General features: G+C 41.7%; 1 protein-coding gene across 1 annotated transcript in view; it reads left to right on the top strand.

Moving 5' to 3' along the window:
* Nucleotides 1–19,537, top strand: part of MEGF10 (multiple EGF like domains 10) — a 67,685-nt gene that overhangs the window by 12,735 nt on the left and 35,413 nt on the right. Inside the window, exons 5-8 of the mRNA XM_059492773.1 lie at nt 9,520–9,766; nt 10,284–10,404; nt 12,240–12,376; nt 14,681–14,893. Of these exons, the coding sequence (XP_059348756.1) occupies nt 9,520–9,766; nt 10,284–10,404; nt 12,240–12,376; nt 14,681–14,893 (718 nt within the window). The remainder of the gene's footprint in view (nt 1–9,519; nt 9,767–10,283; nt 10,405–12,239; nt 12,377–14,680; nt 14,894–19,537) is intronic.

The raw sequence follows: 19,537 nt of genomic DNA, 5'->3' as shown, positions 1-19,537 counted from the left end.
CCCCAGCTGGCATGAGTGGTAAAGCAAAAAAGGGAAAGACATGTCCTTGATTTATGACCAAACAATGTTTGTGAATATGGGAGTGGGATTTTTCCATTTTTATTGTGCTGAAGTAATCTTGATACTTGTTTGAATCACTGGGTTCTAATTTGTAATTTGATTCTGTTGGTGATTAGCAGAGCTTTATTGGGACTATAGTCTGAAGTCATGGGAGTAGAAAAAGTGGCGTGAAGACATAATTTGTCTCCGGGGTTTTGTGAAGCATGAGAAGAAAACTGGATTTTTCCTTAATACATTAAGCTGCAGGTCTAAGGCTGGCACCTCAGAGAAACCTTTACCTTTAAATGGGCTTTATTAAGGTAACTTTTAAACCACAGCAGCTCTGCTACTATCAGATTTCCTTCACAGCCGTGGGTGTTTTGTAAAGTTTGCAAATTCCATGAAAATCTCGCTGTTTCCTCCATGGGCCTTGGCAGATGCAGGCCGTGGCAGAAACTGGATCCCTTGGCACTGCTGTGTGTGGGACACTCACGTGAGCCACGGCAGTGCCAGTTTCCCAGTGCAGCCCTGGATTTCCTTTAACCCTGCAGAGGTGCATGTGTGAGTTTTCCAAGTGAGACAGCCTCCGTGGAGCCTGCCTGGAGCCACCTTGCACACTGATGGCACAGAGTCCTCCTAAACTGAGCTGCTTTTTCTGGGCCAGGGCATTGCTTTCCCTTTCCCTTTTTCTTTCTTTCTTTTTTTTTTGGACCAATGCAGCTTGCAAGATACACTAAGGGAGTTAGCTCATCCCTGAGTCTTCCAGGCCATCCAGCAGGCTGCAGAAATAAGTTCTGGTTTTAACCACATCCTTGCATTAGGAAGGCTTGGTTCCCAGAACTGGGAGCTGGTAAACACACAGAGTGTCCTGGCAGACAGCTATTTTACTTTTATGGAAAATGTAGAGAAATGACTTGTTCGAGTAACGCAGAACTGCCCCCAGCCCAGCTCCCAAACAAAAGTGCCAGCAGGTCATAGACAATCTTAACCTTGACCTGTTCATATTTAATGTGTCTTCCCTGTGTTCACTGCCCATAATTCTTCTGTAATTATTGCTGCTGTAACTTCCCTGACTGACTTCTCCTCAGTTTTTCCAGCTGAACACTTCATTTTTCCCTTTAAGGAGGCTGAATATCTTTGAGTTGAGAAACTAACCCACCAGCAAGTCAGATGAGGTGCAAATAGGAAAAACAGATATTAATGGAAGTTGCCATCACCTTCAATTTTAACAGTCACTGCAGTGTCACTGTGGTAGGTAGCATCAGAATTTCCAGGGCTACATAGCACGTCTGCTTGTTTGGAGGTTCAGTACAACTATGCATTTGAAATAATAATGTTCTTATGTTTAGCGTATCTTTGGTGCTGTGAACCATTTTGCTTTGGAAGTCCTAGGGAAATTAATAGATTTTATGGCCATGTGTTAGAATTTTGCTTAATTACAGTATCACTCTTTAAGCAAAAGTAGAAACAAAAAAAAAGCTTTCTACAACACAGAGTTACTAAATTTACTTATATTGAGATATACTTAAAGGAAGGCATTCCAGTAAATGGTGGTAGTTTTATTGCTTTGTAAATTTTTTCTGGACCAGAGAAACTTTTCATTTCTGCTTTTCACCATTTTGGAAACCCAATAATTTGTACTGTTTGCCTAAGCTGATTTTTTGACTAAGGTCTGTGTTGGTTTTTTTTTTTTTCCCCTACTAACAGTGCCTAAGTATTTTTAGTGCTGATTTCATTTCAATCTGCCTTATGTATTGGTGAGCTTATATATTTTCAGTGGCTTGCTTAGTAGGTTTTCAAGGATGTGAGGGATAACATTTGTGGCCAATTTAAATAAAAACCAAACAATTAAGATGACCTTCACGTCATTGCAAAAAGAAAAAAAAAAGGAAAAAAACCTAACTTATGGTTCTACAAGGATATCTATGCAAAATCAGGTCATGGGAAGGATGTAGTACAAGCAAGTTCTTAAAATTTTTCCTATAATAATAATTATTTTTAACAGGTTTTATCTCAGTAAAATGATAAAATGAACACCAACAACCATCTGTGTGTGTTTTCCTTATCAATTATCCATCCTTGTGTTCTGCTGTCCAAAGCACTTTAAAGAGTCTTGGAAATTTATGGCATGTGAAAGGCATATAGTTCCAGTCTTTCATGACATCTGAAAAACACATTTTCATTGTTCTTCCACTTCACGGATCAAAAGGCTTTTATAAAGTAAACAAGAAAAAACCCTGAATTAAGTTTAAGCTTAGCATTTTGAATAAAAATCCTTTCTTATACACAAAACAAAAAGTAACAATGAAAAATACGCCACAGGCTAAAAGGCCTACAGTATAACAAATGCAATCAGAGAGAAACAAAGGACTGAAAGAAAATTCCAGATCCAATAGACATGGCATTCTGAAAAAAAAAAAATTCCGTGCATTTTTGTGTCTGGGATGTAGGTAAAGTAGGTCTTTTACTGAAAGACATTGGTATTTTGTAATTATTATGAGTGGTTCTCTGAAGGAAAATTAGGAGTTTTTATTAATATGCATGTGTCATTTTCATAGCATTTTGAGATGACTAGAACAGAGCAAAATTGAAAAAAATTACATGGAGAATAATCCATGGTTTTATGAAATAACACGTTGAAGGTTTTCTACAGGATGTTTTTATTCTAGTTTTCAGAGTAGCTGGCTTTGTTTCCTGGCTTTTTTGACTCATCTCTGAAGTTTCTGTTTGCCATGTTCCACATTTGCCGTCCAGGCTGACAGACAGGCTGATGTCACTGGGGAATTTGTGCATCTTGTCAAATTTAAAACACACTTTGAGTATTTATAGCTTTCAAAATAAGCTGGAATTTACTTTTACTTGGATTAAATTCCAGTTGGGAGAATTATTATCTGTTTCCTACCCTGCAGAATTATCCTAAGGGAAACAAGTACAATCCATTTAGATCTGCAGATGGAAGTAGCAGAGAGTAGTTTCAAGAATACTCTCTAAACTTTCCAGTAGGTGTGATGTGACTATAGATCAGTGATAACATCCGTATTTTTGTCATTTTTTTTCTTATAAAATCAACAGATTTCCCCTCTGTTGACTCTTAGAAGTCTCACCTTGGGGTATGTCCAGGGATTAGCAATCTTGTTTGTAGTGACAGGACTGTCAGTGGAGTACTCCTTTGGATAAATCACAGTTTTCTCAATATTGTTCTTTTTTTACTCACACTGTCTATGGTTGGTCATTGGGAAGGTTTGGGAAGGTTTGGGAAGGTTTGGGAAGGTTTGGGAAGGGAAGGTTTGGGAAGGGAAGGTTTGGGAAGGGAAGGGAAGGTTTGGGAAGGGAAGGTTTGGGAAGGTTTGGGAAGGAAAGGTTTGGGAAGGGAAGGTTTGGGAAGGGAAGGGAAGGTTTGGGAAGGGAAGGTTTGGGAAGGGAAGGGAAGGTTTGGGAAGGGAAGGTTTGGGAAGGGAAGGTTTGGGAAGGGAAGGGAAGGTTTGGGAAGGGAAGGGAAGGTTTGGGAAGGGAAGGTTTGGGAAGGGAAGGTTTGGGAAGGGAAGGGAAGGGAAGGTTTGGGAAGGGAAGGTTTGGGAAGGGAAGGTTTGGGAAGGTTTGGGAAGGTTTGGGAAGGTTTGGGAAGGTTTGGGAAGGTTTGGGAAGGGAAGGGAAGGGAAGGGAAGGGAAGGGAAGGGAAGGGAAGGGAAGGGAAGGGAAGGGAAGGGAAGGGAAGGTTTGGGAAGGTTTGGGAAGGTTTGGGAAGGTTTGGGAAGGGAAGGGAAGGGAAGGGAAGGGAAGGGAAGGGAAGGGAAGGGAAGGGAAGGGAAGGGAAGGGAAGGGAAGGGAAGGGAAGGGAAGGGAAGGGAAGGGAAGGGAAGGGAAGGGAAGGGAAGGGAAGGGAAGGATGTTGAAGCTGTGGGCAGCTTCACTTTGTTTTCCATGCTGAAGCAAGGAAAATCACCTTTCACTTACTAAAGGCTGTAATTGCTTGAAACTTTCTGCAGAAACTGTGTTGGGACTTTTGAGGGCAGAGAGACAGCAATATGTATATGTGCCAGTGCTGGGTTATTTTAAATTTATACTTCACAATATTGCATTCCAAGGGAGGGAGTATTTACTCCCTGCTGTCTGTGGTAGGGAGTTTTGTTTTCGTTTTTTTTTAAAAGGCCATAAAAATACATAAGCCTACTGAAGTGATAAGAATCTCCTCTGTTTTCCAACAGTGGTATGTATTTCCAGGAACACACTGCAATGTGTCTTGCAGAAAGATGGGTAAGATAGACTAAAATCTCATTTAGTTGTCTTGGTACTGCATATGAGACACCTGCAAGAAACTGACAGCAAGGACTGTAAATCTTAGTTTTGCTGTAGTTCTTCTCCCTCCCCAATGGCACAAAAAGAAGTTATCTTTAAAAATAGCATTGCAATAAACTGTCTGGCTTGAGTATGAAGTTATAAGGGAAATTGGGGCATAGTTAAAAGGTAGTTGCAAGTTAGAGTTTCTAAGGAGGTCTTTCTTCTAAACTGTTTTTTGGCTTGGTCTGATAGCATTATTTGTTTATTATAGGCCAGCCTTTAGAGGAGTGCAGAGTTTTAGATGATCAAGGTGGGTTTGTCAGGATGAACTGGGAATTGTTTGAAGTTTTTTTGTTGCTCTTTAATGAAATCAACATTTTTAAGAAGCAGGAAAAAAACTTACAAGCACGTGACCGTATTTAGTTTAAAATGTTTTTTGCTTATAAAGAGCAATAAAGTAGTTACCAAATTCTACCCATGTGTTCCAGATTGCTAGAAAAAAATAATTTAAAAAGATAAATTAAAATATCACAGCTCCTACCACCCCAGCTTGTAAATTACAAAAACCATTCTCACAAAACCACATTTAAACCAGAACAATAACAATGTGCATTACAGTTATTTTACAAGGAAATCATATGCTATACAGGAGAACTTTACATCTTCAAAGATGCTACAAAAGGCCCCAAACTGGTGGCATTTTCCATCACAGTTTTCAGTTTTTTCTCAAAGATTGTTCTTTTACCATTGACTCCTTAAGCTTCTCCCTGCTTCTCGAGTCACTTGGCCCTCAGTGTCACCAAGAATTGTTATGATGGTAGACCTTCATACTTAGAGATTCTTACCATAGTGTTCATGTTAAATAGAATTTATGCAATGCAGCACTTTTATTCCAATTCCTGCTTTTGCTCAGCAAAGCAGAGAGCAAAGTTCTCCTTCAGGTGTCTGTGGCGTTGTGTGATGTGCTTTGTGCATACTGTGGTGAGAAAAAAAGATATTCCCAGATGAGTAGTAAAAGAAAAAGATTATAAGAAGATGTGACATTAATACCACAGTGTTAAAAGTGGTGTTTATGTGTATTTTGTTTTTTCCGCTACAGCATAAGATGAAGGCAGAAAGGACCCTGTGAATCTGATACAATAGCTGATGGGGGGAGGCTAACTAATTCTTCTGTTTAAAATATAAAAAATACCCGAGGGTGAATATAATGTGTGAAAGGTAATGAAGGCCTTGTGTAAAGCAGGTGTTCTGTGTAAGACGGAGCAACAATGAGCCAATTCTCTAGGATCAACACAGAAAATTAATACTGGTTTCCTGGCTGGGTTTGGCACCTCTGAGTAGTTCAGGCTTTGATTGGGGCTGAGATACACCATCCTTGTGCAGAAATAAATCTGAACCTTCCCTTGTCTCTGTGCATTGCTCCCCTTTCCCCTTGTGCTGAGAGAGATGGTGTGACAGCTCTGAATCTGTTAGAAAATCAGTGTATGAGGATTTTTCAGGTGCCTGCTTGTGGAGTGTGCCCTGTGGGCCAGGTGCAGCCAGCACAGCTCTGCTTATTAAACTCCTGCTGACACTCTGCAATGTGGCAGTAGTCATTAGCTAACTCCAGGAATATCCCATTCCACCAAATTAGCAGATATGTGTGACTTCCAGCCCAGCTTTCTCAGTGTTTGAATCCTAGAACTAGTCTGATGTAATAATTGTATAAAAGTAATCCAAATTTGCCACAGGAAATATTTCTGCCCTTTGCCTTCTTTTCTAGTAGTAAACTGAGCATCAGTTTCTGACAAATCACTGTGATTTCCTATGGAGAATTTTATTGATGATCAGTCAGGGGAAATAGAGTTAAAATACATGATTTATCCATCTTGTTCAGTATTATTATTTATTCCCCATAATCCTGCACATTTCTCCACAGTTCTGCCCATAAGTCACAGGTGGATGGAAGGCTGGTGACAGACCTTGTGTGAAGGGTTGTGGCAAAAGTGCACTGTGCTGGGGCCGCCACTGGAACGTAATGAAAGATTGCAAAATCAATATTTGTTATTCACCTGATCATTGCTGGGAGAGTGGTCCTGAGGCTGGGTGTTTGCCAGCCATAGGATGTGCTTTTATTTTAATGATTTCCTGCAAACATAATGAGAAGGTCATGCCAGGAAACTAATTAATGGTTATGTACTGGGCAGTGCATCCTGCCCAAGTGAGGCTGGGTGTTGGATGTGGGGACAGATGCTTGGTAGGAGCAATCACAGACTCATTGCACTGGGTCTTCAGGAAGCTGCAGGAATATTGCTGGCTGCACCAAACACCCCATTCCCAGCAGCTGCTAAAAGAACACCACCACCAAGAATAAATCTCTTGCCGCCACCACCAAGAATAAATCTCTTGCCAGCCCCATCTTTGTAGCCAAGGGCATGTTCTGGCTGCCTGCATCCTTGCCTGAGCTCTGCACTGGAACAGTTGTGGTGTGGCATTCAGTCTCAATTCTCCTGTTTATCACACATGTCTGGACAGGGCTTGTTGGGTTTTGGTTGGTGGTTTTTTAATATTATTATTATTACTTGTTTGATTTTTTAATTAATATTTCCATGAGGAATTGCAAAAATTGAAATTTTGTCTGAAACAAAGAAGACTTTCATCTGAATGCAAACTAATATGTTTAAAAAAAAAAAATTAGGGGTTTCTGCTCTGCCGTGATAGAACACATAACTGTCTCAGGCATCTTGACAGCCATACATGTATTTTTTATACCCAAAACAGTTAGTTTCCTGCCCGGTTGAGCAGGAGGGTTACACGTTCTGCTCCATGCAGACATGCTGAAAATGTTTAAAGTTATCGTGGCAAAAGGCAATTTGGGAGATGCAGTGTGCATCTCTCAGTGTGTTACAGAGTGTTGTAGGCCTGTTGTTTGTCCACAGCAAAACCCACACATCCTTAAAGACAGAGGCCAGTAATAAGATGGGCAGTTGTCCTTACAGCCCAGCAGCACTGCTTGGTGTTTATAATACATAACACTACTTTCTGCTGCTCTCTGTTTTATTCTGTGTTAAGTGCTCACAGTATCTCCATTTATGGATGCATGTTCTAGTGACCTATACTGGGGGCAAAAAGGAAAAAAACAAAACAACCTTAAGGAGTAGATTCTTGAAAAGACCCTAATTCCTTTTTATTAGTGTAGCCTGGGTGAACAGCTCTTACAGCTGAATAATTCCTACCCCGAGGAGCATTCTTGAATTACTTTGCATTAGTCTAGGAAAGTGTGGCTGTTCTCTGCCTGGCTTTTTTGCCCCAAGAGAAGACTGGGAGAACAATGGTTGTCAGTCTCCAAGAGGAGAGCCTGGGCTTACAGTCCCTGCAATTGAAGCTTTCCCATTGTGCTGCTGTTATCAACAGAACATAAAAATAAAATCAGATCATTTGACCATATGATTAACACATTCTTGTTGAACTCCAGGTGACCCTAATCTCCTGGCTCTTTACAAAACCTCCTGTGTTTCTTAGGATAAAATTTCTTCCTTAACATTGAGTTCTTCTTTTGATGCTGAAATACCCTCTAAATGGTTTGCTTATAGAGCTTTAATGGGATGCATTGGAGCAGACAAGAAAAGATGGATTTGAGTGATCGTAAAGATGCATTGGATAATCAAATTTGTAACATCCAGATGAAGTTTAACCATGTAGTTGTTAATTTCCTATTGCTTGGTGAAGTGCTTCTTGTGGGTTTTTTTGCCCTGTCAGTATATTTGAGGATTGCAAAGGAAATATTTGCAATTACATGAACAAGTAGGAATTCTATGATTTGCCCAAAATCAGAAGTCTGCTCTGAGCAAGATTTGCAACTTCCTTGTGGGATTAAGAGAGTTGTTGGTGGATTTAGAATACATTTTTTAAGTTAGCTAGACTTCCCTCTGTAAAGGGACGCTCATGGCTTGATGGTTGAGAGTTATAATGAAGTGTCACAGAAATCTTTTATGAAAAATCCTTTCCTTAGGATTTTTCCTCCTGAGAAGCTGAGAGGCCTCAGGAACAAAATGTAAACAATGGTTATCTGCTGCTGTGGAATGCAACAGGTGAATTTTTGATTGGGCTCACGTGGTTGTTTCTAATTAATGGCCAATCACAGCTGGCTCGGATTCTCTGTCCAAGCCACAACCCTTTGTTATCCATTCTTTCTTTTTCTATTCTTAGCCAGCCTTCTGATGAAATCCTTTCTTCTATTCTTTTAGTATAGTTTTAATGTAATATATATCATAAAATAATAAATCAAGCCTTCTGAAACATGGAGTCAGATCCTCGTCTCTTCCCTCATCCTTGGACCCCTATGAACACTGTCACAAAGAAGAGTTTTGAGAATTAAGAGATTTGAACTTGTATTTAGTTTTCCACCTCGTGTTTATAATGTTGGCTTTTCTTGAGAAGAATGAATTGCATAAATCACATAAACCAAGTCTGATCTGCCTGCTACAGTCCTTAAGTCTCAGGTTTTGGTTGTTAATTGCTGCCCCGATATGTGCAGGGTATCTCCGTTTCGGCCCGCATGACTGAAGAATGAGTCTGGACTCTTCACTTTTTGGTGTTGAGGTTGTTCATTAATTCTTCTCTATAAAATTTTCTCTCTGCCCAGCTGAGATCTGCTCAGCAGGGCAGCCACAGGCACTCTGACCGCCCCCGAGGCGGTGTTGTCCTTTTATACTACAAACTACGTATAACATATTTACACTTAATTCCCAATACCCATCACCTATGTTAGACAGTGCACTTCTACTCTAAACCAATCACTGCAGAAAATGGAGAACAAGAAGAAGAAGGAGAAAGGCTGGACACGCCCAAGTTCCTCCACCTTGTCCCCATAACCCCCATACCAAAAATCCGAAAATCTGCATTTTCGCCCTGTGATAATTTTATTATTACACCATTCAAACCTGTGTGACTTTCAGGTCCCCATACAAAGTTGGCAACTTGCTCCAGGGGTCATAATCGAATCACCAGGTGCTCTGGGCTGTGTGCCAGGGTCTCCGAGCCCCCTGGCAGGGTCCTGGCAGCTCTGGACACCCGGAGGGATGCACTGAGTTCTGACCCATAAGAACCAAGAAGGAGAAACCATTCCCCTTCCATAACTTCTTTCTTATTGCTGCACAGCCAGCTCACTGCGCTGTAACCACAAAAACTCCTTCTAAAACTTTTCTCCTTCTGCCCGTTTAGCGTGTGACAGCGACCACTGGGGACCCCACTGCAGCAGCCGCTGCCAGTGCAAGAACGGGGCCCTGTGCAACCCCATCACGGGGGCCTGCCACTGCTCTGCAGGCTTCAAGGGCTGGCGCTGCGAGGAGCGCTGCGACCCCGGCTCCTACGGCAACGACTGCCAGCAGAAGTGCCAGTGCCAGAACAGAGCCACCTGCGACCACGTCACCGGCGAGTGCCGCTGCCCCCCCGGATACACCGGCGCCTTGTAAGAAGTGCCCGGGTTGTGGGGTTTGCTTGGGGTGTTGGAGAGGTTAGATTCCATTTAGGGTCTTGATTCTGAGCTGGCGGGTTTGGGCAAAGCCATGCTGGAGGGTGCATTCAGATGTGTGGCCAAGAGGAAAAAGATCCTTGATGCGCATGGGTAAAAACGCACAAAAAGGAGCAGCAGTGGGTTCTTCGTGGCCGTCAGTCTGGCCACAGGTTTGGGAAATGGCATTGAAACATGGAGTTGTTTGGCCTTGGTCATGCCAGAGCTGTGTGAGCAGCAGGGAATGAGTGCCAAACTGCATGTAAAATTACTTCTTGGGAAGGAGTAATTCCTGGAGTGAGAGGTCTGTTTCCTTAGATCCATTGTGTGGGTACCGCACAGCGCTCGGGGCGCATCTCTCTGCTCTCAGAAGAGCTCCACGCTTTTTGGCTGGCAGAGCTGATGGTGATAGCACTGGAAACAAAGCTGGGGCCTGTGCTAACGGGTGTCTGTGCTGTCCCCACCCTGTGCCCAGCTGTGAGGACCTGTGTCCCCCCGGGAAGCACGGCCCGCAGTGCGAGGAGAGGTGCCCGTGCCAGAACGGAGGCGTGTGTCACCACATCACCGGGGAGTGCTCCTGCCCGCCGGGATGGATGGTAAACAATGCTCACTGAAACCCCCACAGCCCCCCAAAACTCCTATAGCTGTGCATCTCCACAGGGAGAAAAGGAACAGGGTAGCAAACGAGGATAGCAAATGTAGTCTGCTTGTAGCCAGGAGTAATGAGAAACATATTTTAGCATAGGGGACTGAAATAAAACGCTTGCGAAACCATCTGTTACTGAACATGCTCCAGTTCTGCACTGCCTTTTTAACTGTATTAGATTCTGGGAAGCAAAAGACCTGAGTTGTGCTGTGACAAGGCAATATCCTTTAGATCTTGCCTGGGAGTCTTCGGTTTCTGCATGTAGGTTGATATTATAGGGAGATGACACTATTGTGGTTATTGATAGTGGGGTTTGTGCCTGTTTTTGTATGTCTAGTATGCATGGAAAAAAGCCCAAAACCTTTGCCTAGTGTGTTCACTGCTGGGGAGGAGATGGCACATCGGATCTTTGACATTATCTTTAGGCTTCCTTCCCTTTTATCAGAGGATAGGGAATTAGGACCTGACCTTGCAGCTGCAAATTACCTTCCCTTGCTATCAGGCTGCCTGCTCTGAGTTGGAAAATGATGCAATTGGAAGGTGATCAAGGCCCAAATAAATTCTTTAAGTACATTTGCTGATAATATTGATGGTGAGCATTTGATAATATTTTTCATTTAAATGTTTCTTTTGTGTGAAAATTCATATTTACTGATCATTTAATTACATATTATATTATACTGAAAATAAGCTGTGGCAGAGGCCAGTTTTTCACCAACTAGAGAGCATGCTATAAAATACAGTCTCTGGTAGTGAGATTATGTAGCACACCTGACTACCCAGCTGGTACCATTACCATTTTTACTTTCTATTGCATTTCATGCTAGAAGAGCAAAATTATTGGTCAAGGAATACAGATGTTTGCATAAATTCTTCACTCACCTTTATCCACCTAAACAGAGCTACTAAAAATGAGATATAGCACATGAAGCAGTCAGGAAAACTTTACACTACTAGTATGTATGTTAATTAATACATGACTATTTAGACCTTTGATTAATTTTCCACTCCAAGTAACTATTTAAGGGTAAGTTTTAATTGTAGAATTTTCAGTTTCGTGGAACACTGTTTTGTCAGTGTAACCTTTTTTTTTTTTTGCTCTTTTCCTTGTAAGGGAGATTTAAGATAGCCAGGTGCAAATTCTGCAGTAACTTACATTAGATGAAATACCTGGATGTCTTTTGTCTGATGAATTGCCTGTAAATACCTTTTTCTTGAAATGGCTTCTTAAAAGTCTTAGGTTCTGATGTTTCCCTCACCACCCAGGTGCAATTAATTCCAAGGATGTAAAAGGCAGTGCAGAAATTCAAAACCCATGAAAGGAGCAATCATGCTACTTAAGCTTTTAGGATGTGCTGCTTTAAGTGAAATTGCAAACAGCTTTTTCATTCATCAAAAAAAAAAAACCCAACTTACCATAAAGTAGAATAATTGGGGCATTAGAGCAGCTGCTGATTCTTACACCTCTATTCACTGGAGGACATTCCTGGGTATATTGATATATAGCACTCCTGGTAAATAAATTGGTAAGAGATTGACATCAGTTAGCCTTTTATGTGTAAGTGTTTTCACAGGTGCTTAGAGGGAGTGTTTTCATGAGTGTTTCACTTCCAACATGCAAATCCAGTGCTGGAACATGCCCCACATTTAAAGCTGGAGAAGGGTCCGGCCTTTCCAAGATCAGCACTGGGAGAGTAATACAGCATGTCCTTGATCTTCCTTCACGTCTTCCTTGTCTATTCAAGCTTCAGTCCCAACTCTAAGACTTCTCTTGTGCACTGCCAGGGCATGGTGTGTGGTCAGCCTTGTCCTGAGGGTCGTTTTGGGAAGAACTGCTCCCAGGAGTGCCAGTGCCACAACGGAGGCACCTGCGACTCAGCGACGGGCCAGTGCCACTGCAGCCCAGGCTACACAGGGGAACGGTAAGGAAACCCATTCCTGCCAGGCTGCTCAGCCTGCAGGGCTCTGCCACAGCAGGGCAGCTGCAGAGGCTGCTAGGAGGAGCAGTGGAAGCGTCTGAGATGTGATTGAAAGTGCTGGTTTTGGTGATGAAGTGTTTGCCGCATCGCTCGGCTGAGGCCAGGTTGCAAGTTGAAGGTCCGTGTGAAAGAACACTGCGTGTGAAGGAACTGCTGGGTTTCACTGTTTCCCTGGCACTTGTGTGAGCCTTCCTCCTGTGGAGTGTCTGCAGAATGGTGCAGCCTGGGCTGTGCTGGCAGGCTGAGGAGGGAGGCCCGTGGGTTTGTGCAGATGTCTGGAACTCACAGCAGCGAGGGACGCTCGTTCAGTCCCTCTTCAAAGGCTGCAGGCTGCAGAGCTGTCTCCTAAAAATGCTCCGCTCAAATGATACATTGCATCTTTGGATGTCTGTTAAGTCAGCTTTGGCAGATTGGAAAGATAGTAGAGTGAGATGTCCCTTTTGAAGGCGGTGGAAAGCGATGAAAGAACATTTTCCTGCGTGTATTTTAAGCAGCACACAGCTCATTTTCAGGAGTCAGCAGCAGCCTGATCTCTGGGGTCAGTGCAGGGGATCCCTGCCAGCAGCTGTGGGTTTGGTAACCATGTGCACTCCCCACACCAGCATTCACAGGACTTGGGAAGGGCTCTGCCAGACATAATGTGGAAAAAGACCTCAAGAAGAAGAGGAATAATTAGCCCAGAGCCATTTGCATGCCAAAGTTATATTTGTGTCTGTGAAGAAACAGTGCAGAAGGTGGCAGACACATTTAGGCAGACATAGACAGGGGCTCCACGGAAAATCAAAGGAGTAACCACACAAGTGTCTGTGCACTGCTCTGCGCCGGTGTTTCTAAAAGTAATTAAATTTTTCGTATTGTAATAATTTAAATCTGACTTTCATCTGAAATGCCTTACAGTTTGCAGCATTTTGATCACTTTTGCAGATCTTAGCCTCCTTTTCTTGCAAAAGAGGCTGTATTTTCAATTCTTTCATTTTTCGAGAGGGTTCCAAGGGCAGGAAGGAGTCAGTGGCAAAGTTATTATTTAAATAAGGACCTGGTCCTTATTTCATGTCTGAGACCTATGTGGCTACTGTCTGAGTAGCCCATACACACCTCCTCCAAAGAGATGAGTTTTGCAAATGAAATTTTAAAAAAAGAAAAATCTGGGTTAAATTTTGTCTACTTTGGCTGAGGTTCCTGGTTGCCATTTGAAGAAAATTCTTTCACATCTGTATTTGTAAAACTTCGTCAGGACACATTGATACAAGGTAATTTGCTCTATTATTATGCTGTTAGCTCTACTTTTATGCTACACCTCCGGAGAAAAGAAGATTTTATTGCTAAAAAGTTAGGACAGAGTTAAAAATACCTTGAAACTTCTGGGTATCAGCATCAGATTGAGAAAAGTAGTGTAGAAGCATGAAACAAACATGTTTACTCATTTTTCTTCAGTCAGAGGGCTTTGCTAATTTCTGTTACATTTTGCAGTTCCTTGTATCATGTGTCTTTGAAATTCTCATGTAATGAGGGAAAAAACCAAAACAAAAAACGCCAAATCTATAAGAAAAACAGAAAAAGAAAATAAATAAATAAAACCATTAATAATGTGTTATATTATCTAGTATTTTTTTAACAACCTGTAACTTGACTGACATTCAAATTTAACAATTCCTTTTCAGAACACATGAAAGACAAAGCTGTAAACATCAAACTCAAGACACAGAGAAATGAAATTGCTATCCAGAAGATCATTAGTTTATGAGTTGCAAATTTGAGAAGCAGGATACTGAAATTTTATTTTCTAGTAGTCAGATTGAAGATAGAGACTGATCTTTAGGTTAAACAATGTGTTCCATCTATGAAAAATTAAGGAAATTAATCTGTTGGCTAAACAGATTAATTTATGTCTGTTGTCTATCTTCTCAAAACTCTGTGAATAAGAAAGGAAAAGTTTGGTGACGTTTCTTTCTTAATATATATTTTCCTTAAGCAGCAACAAAAGTCATTGCTAAGCCATGTGGGTTAAACTCAAATTTTTACTGATTTTTCATTTTCACCTGTCAAAAAAAATGAGATGAAAAAAACAGGTTTGATGTCCTGAAGGTTTCCCCCAAGTTACGCAGATTTTTGCTCTTATTTAAGCGGCATTTTCAACCAGCAGAAGATATTCCTCATACCCCAAATTTCCTTCAGGCCTCCAGCGGCTGTCGTTTATGGGAAATCCACAATTCCATTGGTTGTCGTTGTTGTTTTTCCCGCTGCCAGGTGCCAGGATGAGTGCCCGGTGGGGCGCTACGGGCTGCTGTGTGCGGAGAGCTGCCGGTGCGTGAACGGTGGGAAGTGCTACCACGTCAGCGGCGCCTGCCTCTGCGAGCCGGGCTACACCGGGCAGCACTGCGAGACCAGGCTCTGCCCCGAGGGCATTTACGGCCTCAGGTGTGACAGAAACTGCCCCTGCCACATGCCCAACACGTGGAGGTAACGCTCTGCTCCCTCTGCCCTGCCGTGGTTTTTTCCTAAACAGAACACAGAAATCTAAATATATAACCTGAAAAGGGGTATTTCCTGATTTTTCTAACACTTCCGCGCAGACTGAAGCAGGTAAAGGCTTGTGAGTATTCGGTGTTCTCTGACTGCGGTGAGAAAGAAAATCCCAACCCAAAAGATGCTTTGCGTTTTTTGCTTGCAAGCGCGTTTGATCGTAATATTCACTTGCTGTGTTTGGTCTCTGACCCATGAAATAAATATTAAGACAAAGCATGACCTTTATCTATGTTTGCCACCTGAATAAATCATTATGTTGTTCACCGTGACTGAATAAAGCCAGTGCACATGGGCTGCCTCTTACACACTGTGGTTTACTGTAGATGAGAAATAACTGGATTGAAATCAATGGATGTTTAAAGTCTTCTGATTGGACATTTCTCTCAGTCTCTTTATATAAGAATTTCTGTGGGTGACTTATTTTAGCACAAAATTCCAAAAGCCTTACCTATTCTAAATCTGGGAAAAGTACATTTTTTGTCATTTAAGAGCTTTTTTGAGTGAGCAGGTAAAACCCAATCCCTGGAAATCAAATGAAAATAGTTTTCTCATTAGCTTAGCTTTTACACATCTCTCCTCATTTAGGAGGTGATGAGCCCTGTTTTTTGAGTTTTTGTGAATTTTGACAGCATTGGAGCGTATTGTTATGAAAATATAAAAACTGCTTATTTGCAGACAGAGTTTCAGCTGTGAGGGAGGGATGTCAGATGTCAGTTGAGGCGAGCCAGCATATTTATAGAACAATTGTGGACAGCTTTCTCTTGTTACAAAACAGTTCTTCTGATTAGATACTGTGGTCATTGTGCATTCACTTCCACTTAATTGCATTACTAATAACAGTACCTTGGAGAAGGGTCGTGAGCACAATTTAAAGTTTTTGCTATTGAAAGTAGCTGTGAGGGTTATTTGCAGGAGCTACTGAGTGTCACATAGAATGCTGCTCTGCATTAATATAAGAGGCACTTTTTCTCATAGACAAAACAAAAGCCTTTAGTCAGAATTTAGCAGTGATGTTAAATCCATGCATGGAAATAGCTACTCTGTTAATTGTTTGTGAAAAATTATTTTGTGTTTTGTTGCAGCTGTCCAACACACCTTTTGTTGACAAACTGAATAATTTTCCCCTTCCAGTCCTATAATTTTACAGTTGTGTATTTGTGCTCTTGCTCATCCCATTTGCCTGAAATACCTTGAAAAAAATACAGAGTTATTTTGATGTAAAATCAAGCAATTTATTATTTGGGCAGTGTGTTCAGGGATAAGTGGCATTATAATGCAGGGCCCTCCAGCTCTCAGATTAGGCTAGCACAGCAAACACTATTGTGTTATGAATTATAGTTAGCTACTTCCCTACAGAAAATCTGTCTGCAGACTGTTGCAGCAGCCTGGTTTGACAGGAATGCATTGCACTGTATACCATTTCTAATATTACAGGGATTACTTCTGCTTCATGTCCCACACAGCTGTTCCTTCATGTATACCACTGGAGGAGACAGCTCGTGGTCAAATCAGATCACAAATGTTCACAAGTAAACAGCATTTGGCTGGTCTTTTTTTTTTTTTTGGACATTTCCCCCTCTGAATGAGAAATCCAAAGGCACTTAACAGCCCTGAAGGTGCTGGAGCATATTTGCCAGAACATCATGATGTGTGAGAAAAACAAATATTTTCATTGCTTCCCAAGAACATTTTACATATGTGTAAGTTCCTTCCCTTTGGGTCAGGATGTGCCCAAGACCATAAATATCAGGAATAAAGGTAATGATGTAGAAGACAAAACTCCCTGTGGGCACTTGAAGCTTTTGAAAATGTTTTCAGAAGCCAGTTGTGCCTGGTTGTCCTCGCTTCTTGATGTCAGTCAGCCACGAGGCAGCTCTTTAATCATGTCAGGGAATACCCTCTGCCCTCTGCTTGCCTGCCACAGGCAGTGCACTAATTCATTTAGCAGAAAAGGAATCTCAGGGCATGCAAAAAATAAAAAAGGGGTGGAATTCCTTCTGCAAATAAACTTTCTGTGTCTGTAGGTCTGGGGTTTTGTTTGGGGGCCCTTGATACCATAACAGCTTTTGTCATCTGGGTGTGATCAATGATTTAGATATCCTCAAAGAGGAGCTGTTGTTAGGCTTAGAGCTCTAGGTTATTGGTATTAATCAATACAGAAATGAACAGAAACGTTAATTTTTTAAAAATATGCTTAGCTCCAAAAAATACTGCTCTAAAGAAGCTGTACCTAAGTTCCAGAATACAAGTATGTGTTCTTCGCATACATCTCCACATACACAGTTGGATAATGCACATTCTGTGTTTTTATTACTGTTTTATGATTGGGAAAAAACCAGGTCTGACAGTAATTCATTATTTGCATTTAGGGTAGGCTGAGCTGTAGAAATTTTGCTGCTGCTGTTGGTTGATGGCAGCTCCTGCAGATGAAAGGCAAGCCCTTCCTTGCTCTTGGTCCTACCAGCAGCCTTTATTAAATGCTCTGTGGAGCATAGAAATAGCTATACTTGAGAGATTTTAATCTGTTTGAGGGGCCCAGAGGACAGCAACAGGTAAAGACCTTCTTGTACCAGCACCCTTGGTGCAGTTCAGCCTGCAATTAAGATTTATTCATGACATGAGCACTAGTGGGTTTTTTTTTTTCTTGTCTCATGCCCTTTCTGAGATACCCATGTAGTTTTATTGGTGGAATTCATGTTTGGTTCATGTAGTTTGGCTCTATTTTTAAAGTAAAGATTATGGCTTTTTACATTTCCATTTTTATAATGGGCCTGTATGTACAGGTGCAAAAGCTTTTAATGGAAATTTTGTGCTTATTCATATTTATGTTTATACTTATTTTTTAGAGTACTACATAATTTGGTTGGATACTTTGAAAGCAAAACACATAAATTAAGCATATAAAAATAATTATTTTCACCTAAATCCTTCAAATATATAATATGAAGTGCCCACAATAATTTATTTTTGTCTCTGTACAGAGTGGGGTTGTATTTCCAGAAAGTGTGAACAGACAACCAGGAATAAAATAGGCTATATTGCCAGTATCTCCCAGCATCTCTTTATATCCCTACCTTAACATTTAGACATTATTGCCAATTAAGGTAACTGCGTGAGAACCCATCCAAAGCCTCCAGAAGTGCTCTGGCCTCCTGCATCTAATTGCAAATCATGGAGTGCTAATTTCAGCGCCGGTCAATACGTGGGCAAGGGCGCCTGGGTGACACTCACTGGGGGCACAGAACATCAATGCCTCTGCCTCATACCCAGGGCTCCCTCATGTCCTGCGAGGGGGAAAAAAGGAAAAAAGCCCAACAACAAACCACACTTCCAACAGGGAATTCACAGGATTCCGTGAGCGCCGGGATTTTTGTTGTAAGGTGCCCATGCTGCTGAATTTATGTCATGAATATATTCTGGTTCTTACCCTAACAATTATCTAGTTGTGAATTGATTTTTTTTTTTTTTAAATCTTCCCTGCTCTGTATTCTTCCAGTAGTGAGAGCTCTGGGGTCCTGCAGGAATTTAGGATAGGAGACAAACTTGATTATCTTGCTGCATCGTGTTACTTCTTAGTTTTGCCCGTGTTTTATATGAGAATATCTCCATTTCATCTTGTTTCATGGCTGGTATGCACATTACTAACAAATAACCTGGTCTGTTCAGTCTGAGCACCATGAGTTTTGAACCATTTCTGTATGAAAAGGCCTTTCCTCCTACTTTATGTCAACACTGTCAAAGGTATTTTAATATTCTGGAGACCCACAAATTTTTATGGTGCCATAGTGTGTGCATTAAATATGCAGAAAGCAGAATACATGGTGATGTTCCAACTGTCACAATCCTTTTGCCTTCCCTGATTAGCAATGGTTGTTTTCAGCAATTTTAAACTCTTCCTTGGACAAGAGCAGCCCTCAAGTCCAAAAGCAGTTGTAAGTAATGTTGTGTTCCCACGTTACACTGCGTCTCTTTCAGAGATTGTTGTTGTAATGTTATAAACGTGCAGCAGGTATTTTTTCAGACTTTCAAAAGGTCAGAAAAATACTCAGTTTCCAATACACCCCCACACACAAAGTCAGCAAGTCTTGCAAAACCAGGCTCTTGTCATGGGTCATTTAATTTGTCTGGAGGAAGGCTTTTCTGGTTTTTTTTTTTTTTTTCTTTTTCTTTTTTTTTTTTTTTTTTGGTCCTTCCAGCACTCGTAAAGGAGCTTCACTTCAATCAGTGGGAGGCAAATATCTCCAAACAGTCTTCCCATTGTAAATACACTGGATTTGGATACTGAGGCTTTCCTTTGGTGAGAATTAAGCAAATGCTTTGTCTGCCAGAGTGCTACAGAGCAGCCCATTGTGTCCCCTCTCCCAGCCCGTATATCCTTGCACAGCTGATGATGTCCATGTGTTCCCAGGCAGCAGCTGCCTGCGTGGCCCTTCAATGGAACTGCTGTTCCAGGTATGGGGCAGCTGCTCTGCCACCAGGTATGGCCAGCACAGAGGGGAGATGCTGCCCAAAGGTCACTGCCCTCATGCTATAGCTGGCTTCTGCCCAGGGCTGGGGGTTTTTTTGCCGTTCTCAGTC

This window comes from Ammospiza nelsoni, chromosome Z, assembly GCF_027579445.1.
Source record: "Ammospiza nelsoni isolate bAmmNel1 chromosome Z, bAmmNel1.pri, whole genome shotgun sequence".
Lineage (NCBI taxonomy): Eukaryota > Metazoa > Chordata > Aves > Passeriformes > Passerellidae > Ammospiza > Ammospiza nelsoni.
This window is presented reverse-complemented; position numbering and strand designations above follow the sequence as displayed.